The sequence below is a fragment of the Pleuronectes platessa genome, chromosome 21, assembly GCF_947347685.1.
Source record: "Pleuronectes platessa chromosome 21, fPlePla1.1, whole genome shotgun sequence".
Classification (NCBI taxonomy): domain Eukaryota; kingdom Metazoa; phylum Chordata; class Actinopteri; order Pleuronectiformes; family Pleuronectidae; genus Pleuronectes; species Pleuronectes platessa.
The window spans coordinates 6623968-6633223 of NC_070646.1; the positions used below are offsets into that span (position 1 = coordinate 6623968).

The window sequence follows — 9256 nt, forward strand, 5'->3', positions numbered from 1 at the left end:
CACACGCTCACAGAAATCTAAAAGCATGAAAAGTTGAAAGGCCCTTTGTGAAAACTCAGTGTCAGAGACATGACCGAGATAGAACACGACACAGTCAAGGTAAAAAATTAAGGGAAGTTCGTAAAATGTTGCCATGTGTGTCCAAAAAATATAGCGGAATATATATACTTTTTGTGTTTTGATTTTCCACCACCTCCAAAACAAAATGTGGATCAGTAAAAAGAAATGAATAATATATATTTGGCCTATTTAAAAAAACCACAGTAATCTTTTAAAGCCTTCATTCTCTTTGCAAACTCTTTCCCAAATCCTTATTCAAAATACACAAGAGAAAAAAATTAATAAAAAAAATTGTTATGAATCCCTTTTGACTGATGAAAAAAGCGAATGTGGATTTTTTTTTAAACACCCTCCTCTCTAAAATACAAAATGAGACATTATAAACACTGAACTGTCTGAAACTTTGTGTAACGTCTGACTCCCCCACGAAATAAATCAATGGCAGCTCTGAAGAAGCTGCTCTGATTGATTTTCCACATCCATCATTCTGTCAGATCACTCAGCAGCAGCATGTCCTCCACAGGCAGAATTAAAATAACTTTTTACAAAGTCGCTCCAGTATTAAAATCCACATTATTGCTTAATGGCTCTGAAGAAGAAAGTCGTGCAGAGAAAGAGCTTTTAGATGCACAGCAGAAACAGAAATATTCTCTCCTGTGTAAAATAATGCACATTGAGGCTTTTCAAAGTTAAATTATAGTACTTTTTTATTTTAGTCACGCTTGAAGCTATCGCAAATAAATACAGTGATCCCCATATGGATCCAGTCCCTGCATGAAGTACAATATAAAACTCATTGGGCCTAAATCTCCTTTATAAATGTAGGCTATAACTCTGTGGTTCTACTGGTATCCTAAGGCCGCGGCTGTTGTCAGTCTCTGTCCATACAAGGCGTAGGGGGAGTAGTACGCTCCGTTGGCTGCAGGCACCGGCACCGGAGCACCGGGAGCGGGCAGGGGGCTCTTTGAATAAGGGTGATAGCGGCTGGTCAGTCCGAGGGGGTGATGGGGGCCCCTGAGGGCCAGCGAGCCGGGACCGCCCGGGCCGCCGTGCATGTGCATGTGACCGGCCATGGCAGCGGCGGCCGCGGCGTTGGCGAGAGAAGAGGAGCCCGGGTACCCGGATATCAACTTCTCCGTGCCGGCAAAGGCCGTGTGAGTCCGTAGGTGGCTGAGCAGCTCCTCGGAGGAGGAGAAGCGCTTGTCGCAAGGTCCGTTAGCAGACACCCAGTTACACACGTGCGGGAGGGGGTCATTGGGCAGCATGAACCCGTACGGATACAAGGGGTGTCCGCTGAAGGATGGGGCCGAGGCGTGCACGCTGTGTAACGGGTGCGTCGGGTACATGATCTGGTATCCGGACTTCAGCGCGTTGGCAGCGGCAGCAGCGGCCGCAGAGTCATGTGCGCAGTTTGCGCTGGCCGCATTGGACAAATGGCTTGAGCAGTGGTAGCTCAGGCAGTAGGGGTCTCTGCACAGACTTGCAGACATGAGGGACGGCGGGGAGGCTCCAGATAAGGGACTTGAACCTGCTTTACTGCAGGCTGCAGCGAACTGTGCGCTCAGCAGCTGGCTGCTGGATTTGGTGTGGTCAAGGGTCATTCCATGAGGGAGGAACTGCTGTCCGTAACCCGCATACGCTCCCGCTAAACTTCCAGGGTAAGAAATACCAGCAGGTGGCATGGGGAAAACTGTATGACCGGGCTTATAAGGGGAAACAGGGGCCACCAGTCCGGAGCCGAGGACGGAGGATGACGATGAGGTTACAGATGGTGAGTCTGATCTAACAGTCTTGGATCCAGATGTGCTCTCCCGGTGTGGGCTGCCATCAGAAGTAATTCCACTTATCCTATGGCTACCATTACTCTCAGTCGTGCTGCTTTTATTGCTATCAGACTCCTTCTTCTCCTCCTTGTCCCCCGCTTTGCCGTCGAGCGGCCGTGGAGAGACTGATGTGCACGAGCTGGGGCTGCCTGTCCTGGGGGTGAACGGCTGGCAGGTGGCGCTAGGTACCCGGAAACCGTTTTTATCTCCACTGAGGCTGCTGCTCGAGTCCTTCTTCTCTGAGGATTTGGAGTAAGGTTTGAAGCTGGATTTGTCCTCGGCTCCGATGTCGCTCATTTTCAGCGGCCCGGATTTGGTCTCCTTGTCACTAGATCCATTGGAGGACGAGGAAGAGTTTTTGGAGGAGGACGGCGGGTCCGGTTTGCCGATCTGAGAGCACGTCTGCGCCAACAGAGCCAGTGGACTTTTCTTTGCATCCAGCTGTGAAATAAGACAAAAATACACTTAATAAAAATCGTAAAACACTCTATGAAATAATGTTTTGTGGCACAAACGCACACATGGCCGTTCCGCTTTTACGCACGAACTTATCACGGGATGAAATTCAAAACTCAGCCCAGTAGGCACGAAAGGAAACAGCGTGCACACACAGCGCATTTATTTACAAGCACACAAGATACGATTATAACGACCACAAGTACAAAATAACACACACGGACATCCGTTTGCCACGAATATGTTATTGATATCTAAAGAGAGTCCAATTTCAGCTCATTATTTTAAGGTCCAAATTTATAGACCAACTCGAAATCTGGTCTGAAATTACATTAAGATAGATTTCAGGTTATTCTTTTCCATATCGAGTGATTCATCGCGTGATCGTAATAAAAATCTGAGCACAATTTATCCATAAAATGCATCCAGCGACAGCTCCGGTGTCCAGCCGCGAAACGCAGCGAACAGAAGCCCGTGTGCTCAAAAACCTTTTCAGCGCGGTTCTTACCTCGATGGGACTGACCGGGGTGGAGGGTAAAGGCTGGAGGTATTCCGGGTGTAAAATGTGTCCTGACCGCGCCGTAAGCATTTTCAAAACCTTGATGGGAAGACGACTGGCTTGGCGAGAAGGGTGTGCTGGAGAGACGGAGTTGTGTACGAACGGCCGGCTGATCTTCACTGCGCCCCTCTCCGCCGAGGAGCCGCTCTGCCAGGCTGGGTTGGTGCTATTTCTCAGGAAAGAGACCGTGGGCGATGTGATCATGACCCAATTCTCGTGGAAATGGCTGAGAGATGCATGGGTAGGGTAAAACAAGCCAACACGGTGGAAAAAAAGACTTCCCCGGAGAATAAAAGAACCAACGTTAAAATCCTCCAGAGGCAGAAGAAGCAGAAGAAGAAGACGAGGAGCGAGTGAGAGCAGAATCCGTGCGTATCGCAGCCGCAGTGCTTCCCTGGCGTCGCTCTGACAGTGTGTGGCTGCAGGTCCGAGAGCGCGCTCGGTTTACGTGGGTCGTGGACGGGAGGGATCACTCCGCCTCCTCGCCAGCAGCGTCTGAGTTAGTCCGCGGATGACAGCCTTTTTGCCTCCTCCCAATCAAAAACACAGATCCCGAGGTGGTGCTTGGAAGGAATGTGACGTTTCCTCATCACACGGGTGTCTATTTCAGATCTCACCCGCTCCGAGCGCTTTTAATTTAGAGGTTTTTTTTAATTTATCTGCGTAATTGGCACTGTGACGCATGCGCTCGCCCTGTGCGTCCTGTTGGGTTTTGTAGGTAGGTGAGACGGTATGAAGATGACCGAGAGTCTTTATGTCAAGTGAGCAGAAGATACATTTTTAATTAAGGGCAAATTCTTTCCAAAAAATGTATTTAGGATATTCTGCAAATTGACACCCCTGCAGCGTTTTTTACGCATCTCGCTCCAACTTGGAGCAAGTGACTCTGAGCTAATTTCCATTTAGTTGAATGGACTGCAATCATGGAAACCACAGCGGCCTTGGGACGAATGTGCCATGCACGACGCACAAGTGAATACATTTCGACTCAAAAACAACCATCTGAGGGATCCTCCGGTCACGCATCCACCGATACCCATCGCCTTGTTTCCCGTTTGCTGCAACTCCCTCCTCTCGATCACGCAGCCCTGTCATCTGTCAGTTCCCTGTCCTGATCTGTCAGCTGTCTCCACCCCCCCCCCCCCCCTACTTCTCTCAGTCAGATTCAGGTCAAGCACTGCAAAGTGAATCCAACGAGAAGTGGAGAGAAGAAGCGACGTGTCTCTCCCTCTCACTCCATCATCATTTGGGCCATTTCATAGTGTGCCTGCTCTGGTGGAACTCAACACACACGCAACTTGTTTTTAATTGGGGAATAAGCAGGAGTTGTTTAGCAGAGGCTTCCCCCTGCTATTCAATGTCATCTCCGAGGGTCTTTTTTGTGTGTGTTGTTTTGCAGATTAAAAACATTCTAATAGTTTCCTCCACATCCAAGCAAAGAAAAGAAAAAACTTACTTTTTTTATTCCAAGTGCGCTTAAAACCCCTCTTGTGGCTGCCATTAATCATTAAAGCGTCCACGTTTCTTCCCATCGAAATAGACCCACTTATCTTATTACTCAATAGCCTATAAATGTCTTGCTGATCAGGCGAAAGTTAAACATATGCAAGTGTTTTTTGATTGATAACAGAGGTGCTGTTTTCGGCAAAGGCTGTCAGGCTCTGACACAGCGCTCTGAGTTATTAGGGCAGAGAAGGGCGACCATAAATTTCGACCGTCAGGCAAAAACTCCTTTATTGTGGACGTGATGGATGGCTCGCCGCGGCAGACACCAAATTCTCGGCTTCATCCTTAAATGGCTGCACATTTCTTTTTTCTTTTCTTTTTTTCCAAACCCCTCTCGTCGCCGTAATTCATTACTTTTAAACAGAAAGCTGAAAATTTCCCGCAAGTAATATGAATCGCCTGGACTCTTCTGCGAATACAAGCATTTACAAGCTGGGCAGGGGTAGCACGAGGGCTTTATATGTGATTATATAGAAAACACGCACATGTTTGGGCCTTTTATTTCGAGATGAGAAAGATAGTTTCCATAAAAGCTTTGAATTATGTTTTCTTTTCTTTTCTTTTAAAAGCCCCTTAGAGCTCATTCACTCAGGTGGTACATAACTCAAAACTTTTGCAACGAACAAATGTGGACGAGGATTAATCACAGTTAAGGTTCACTGAATAATTCTTGCACAATATCAGGGGCGTTTCTAGGGTTGAAAGAAAGGGGGGGCTTAGCCCCTAAGGATGCTGAATGTTTGCGCCCGCAAAAATTCAGCATCCTTAGGGGCTAAAAGAAGTAGGAGTTCAATCTTGCCTTCTATTTTTCTTCCACAGATGGCGACATAATTCTGAAGACCCAAGCCTCCCTGTGTTTACGGATGACGATGTCACCTTGTGTTATCAGCATCAGAGCGGCAAACACAATCAAACCAGCTTCTTTAAAAACGGAGCATTGATTGACTCTAACAGTTCGTCCGGTTCAGACCGAGTCGTAAAGATGACTCTTAAGAATGTGACACGGGAAGATGAAGGCTTCTACAGGTGTGCGTCCCACGACAGACAGCTGCAGAGTCCAGAGAGCTGGTTATCAGTGAGACCGGACAGAGGTCAGCTGAACATCATCACTCTGCTGTGTGTTCTATAGAAGTGGATCAGTGTCACATATCAACTGTTGTTTCTTTTAGGAAACTCCACATCAGAGGAGACTCCAGCCTCCACTGGTATTTTTCTTATTCATATACATCTACTTGTTTTGGAGGAAATACTCAATATTAATCAACACATTTTCCATTATTGAGTGAAGCCTTTTGGTTGTCTGGTTCTCCTCTTTTCATCAAGGTCTAATTTCATCAGGAAGATCCCTCAGGATCTAATGAGATGAAAGAAACTACAATGGGACTCAGTAGAGCGCATATTCAACAAGGCCCAGTAGTCCCCTTAAATACAATCAAGCTGCACCAAATTTCACACACTCATAGATATCAGTCCTCTACATACGGCAGATTTTTTTCATTAAGGTCCAAGAATTATTCCCTAGGAAAACGTTTTAAAAGCACAATGTTATAGAAAGAGTTAAAAAATGACTGGATCGGCTTAATACCAAAATACAGTGGGCCCTTTTCTGACACTTACTACATCTGTCTGCCAAGATGATTGGAAATCCAATTGTTGTTGTTATTATAACAGTTTTATTTATTTAAACAAGTATTATGTCGTCTTGATCAGGTTCCTGGAAATGGATCATTGCTTCATGTGGGGTTCTACTTCTGATCGTCATTCCTTTGACTGTTTGGCTCGTTTGTCACTACAGGTTAGTATTTATAAAATCTTCATCCGTCTTGACTTCCTACTTTCTACTGCATGAACGACAAGCCCAACAGGTGGTGAAGTAAATGATTCACTGCCTGTTGTATTTTCTTGAAGGTACCAGAAGTTCTGCACTTGGAGCTGCTGGCCTGTTTCCAAACAGGAAGTTCCAGCAGGGGTGCTTCCTGCCACCAAGTTGGATGTGACGGAGGTGCAGTGGGACCTGTCCTGGATGGAGATGTCCAACCTGTTGGAAAAGGATTCTTATTTTGGCACTTAAAGGGAAACTCTCTTCTGAAGCCCAGAGACTTAACTATTGGGTCAAACCTATGAGAAAGCTCAGTCAGTGCTGCAATTTGTAGTATTTGATGGTCACATGTCAAAATAGTGCTACCTGATATATTTTTTAATTGAATTAAATGAGATGTTTAGGATTTATAAGGATGACTACATTTGCTGATGGTGCAGATTTGATAGCTTCCAATACAAATGTTATTGTTTCAGTTGTTCCATTTGTCAATGTCAATACTCTTGCACATTTAAACGTCTCTCCTTTGAGTACATATTGAAACTAAGAATCGTATTTGTTATATCTTATTATCTTATCATAAATATAATTGACTGCTCTAAATCATTTTACATGTATCATTTCTCCTGTGTTTGTTCGAGGTTCCATGTTGTTTGCTCCCTTTGAATCGTTATTTGCTATTTCTTGTCGTCTGAAGTTATAAAAGTCATGGAAATCGTCGTGCTTGTTTTATATCTTTTAAGGCAGAACAAACAACTACCAAGAAACTAGAAATAACTATAAAGATTAACCAAACAAATACAATTTGACACAAATCCACTGCAAACAGACAAAAAAAAGACTAAGAGACACAGCACAAGTCTGAAGTGGCACAAAATGGCTACAGAGAAACACACAAAAGTACTACAAACAGACAAGAAATGTAGAAAGAGAGAGAAAGAAAGAAATACTCTACATATATATTCTACATGCACCTGATAATATATTTCCATTCAGCTGATTGAGTCAAATAGATTTTTTAAATTTCAAAATTTACTTCGCTAATTTAGGCTCTGGATTTAAATGCTACATTTTTTTTAGAAAGACCCGAAACCATTATGTGTCTGTCAAGATAATTAAGATGCATGCCACACTGCATTATTCCTCATATACTACACTGCTTATCATTTAAAAGAAGCACATGACTGTAAAATAAATACATGCGCATGCCTTTAGAAGCCGGCATCTTTGGTAGTAATTTAATGCAGTCGATTTTATTTTCAGTTCTTCTCTTTATTGCATTAGAGGATGAAAAGGAACCTGAGAAGAATAGTTTTTTCCACTTTGTTTGATAAGCAGGGGTTTAAACAAACGGAGCTATTTCTAATAATATTGAAAATATTGGCTGTGTCAGGGATTACATCTCTTTGCGAGGACTTCACTCTTATAATGACTGATATAACTCACAGTATGAGCAACAAAGTAAAGACTCAAGATCATCCAGTGCTGCTGTGTGCACACAGTTTGCCAAAATACAGTATAAATATGACATGGATTTTCAGGAAAGCATTTGGTCTGAGTTACCAGAGGAACAGAGAGGTAACGTGAGGTGCAGGACAGAGAGCAACATTAATATTACAGCCCTGCACTGTAAGACACGCTGAAGAAGAATCTGTCAAAACATCAGGTCAGAATCTGATCTCATAAAAAACTTCTCTTACATAATGAATGGTGTGTTATGTTGACAAAGAAATGAAGTACAAAAGGTTACTCCTACAGTTCTTGTTATCTTTGTACAATAATACACATTTCTAAAGAACATCTGCAGCAGACATTGGTTCTTTATTGTCGTTGAAATGCCGTTCATATGAAGTTCATATATTCCAACAGCCTCTATAGCGGTCAAACCAGTTAGGCCTCATTGATAGACCATGTTAGCTACCAATTTGTTGCATTTTGCATTAATAGATCACTACAAACAGTACACGTCTTCTTAAATAGACCTAAAATCGACTTTAGACAGAAAGATGTTAAGGATCTCCAGTACTAAGAATCTAAAACAGTAAAAATTAACTCTGAGATGTTTTTGAAATCCGACCTTCAAAATCATACTCTCATGCCATGTGTAAGGTAGGGCAGTCGGTGGATGAACAGAATGTGTGTCCATTCATCGTTGAGGAAGATATCAGGAAGTCCTACTGACAAACATTGTTGTAAATTTTAAAGAACAAAGTATTTTCATGTGAGAGAACAAGCATTTCAATGAAAACTAGGGCTGCGCAAAATGATCAAAATGTCATATCCTCTTGTAGAAGTCATTTCATATCCAGTTAATCGTATGTATTGTAATTGGTCATCCGTCTCCGTGATTCTTTAGGTTTTGTTTGAGCTCTGAGCTGTATTACTCTCATCCATAGACACCTATGAAGGTATTTTCTGCTGCAAAACACTTGTAGAAAATCGTCTTTTCTTAAATGTTCTCCATACAGTGTAACATGAACCTCTTGGTAAAATAAATTTAAACTATTTAAGTCTGAATTTTGTTTGGAAATATCCTGGGTTGTATAATGTTCACATGTTCGTTTGTGATGAAATACTGCGGCTAAGAGTTACACGACGAAATGAACAATGTATTTTGTTTCATTTATGTATACATGCATATGTATATGTATATAAACATATATGTAAATATATATTGTATATATATATATAATATATATAATATGTATATATATATATAAATACTAAGACAATAAGGTGATAAGACAGGAGCCATTAAAAAAATTAAAGATCAGATGCTGCAAGAATGACGCAATTAAAAGTCCACCAAAATGAAACGTCCTGTTTTTATTTACAGAAATAAATGATCGCAAAACTTCCTCATCAGTAGGTGGTTATATCACCATAGCAACCAGATGCTAAGATTTGAAATAGCAGATTATTTTGATTGACAGGGACACTCTCTCAATACCTCCTTTGATGCTTTGATGAACAGCATCAAAGTTGGTATTTTGATAGGAGACCTCTGATTGGCTGTTGATTGCTTTAAATACT

At 42.7% G+C, this 9256-nt stretch overlaps 1 protein-coding gene across 1 annotated transcript; it reads right to left on the bottom strand.

The window, feature by feature from the left end:
- Nucleotides 1-783: 783 nt before the first annotated feature.
- LOC128426938 (zinc finger protein 503) lies at nt 784-3358 on the bottom strand. The gene is made up of 2 exons (XM_053414003.1): nt 2848-3358; nt 784-2324 (listed from the first exon to the last, which is right to left on the bottom strand). The coding sequence occupies exons 1-2, from the start codon at nt 3100-3102 to the stop codon at nt 903-905; spliced, it is 1677 nt and encodes a 558-aa protein (XP_053269978.1). The 5' UTR covers nt 3103-3358; the 3' UTR covers nt 784-902.
- Between the last annotated feature and the right edge of the window lie 5898 nt (nt 3359-9256).

Coding starts and splice junctions, on each gene's coding strand:
- LOC128426938 (XM_053414003.1), bottom strand. CDS start 3,102: ATGATCACATCGCCCACGGTCTCTTTCCTGAGAAATAGCACCAACCCA. Junction 2,325..2,847: donor CCCCGGTCAGTCCCATCGAG/GTAAGAACCGCG, acceptor CTTATTTCACAG/CTGGATGCAAAGAAAAGTCC.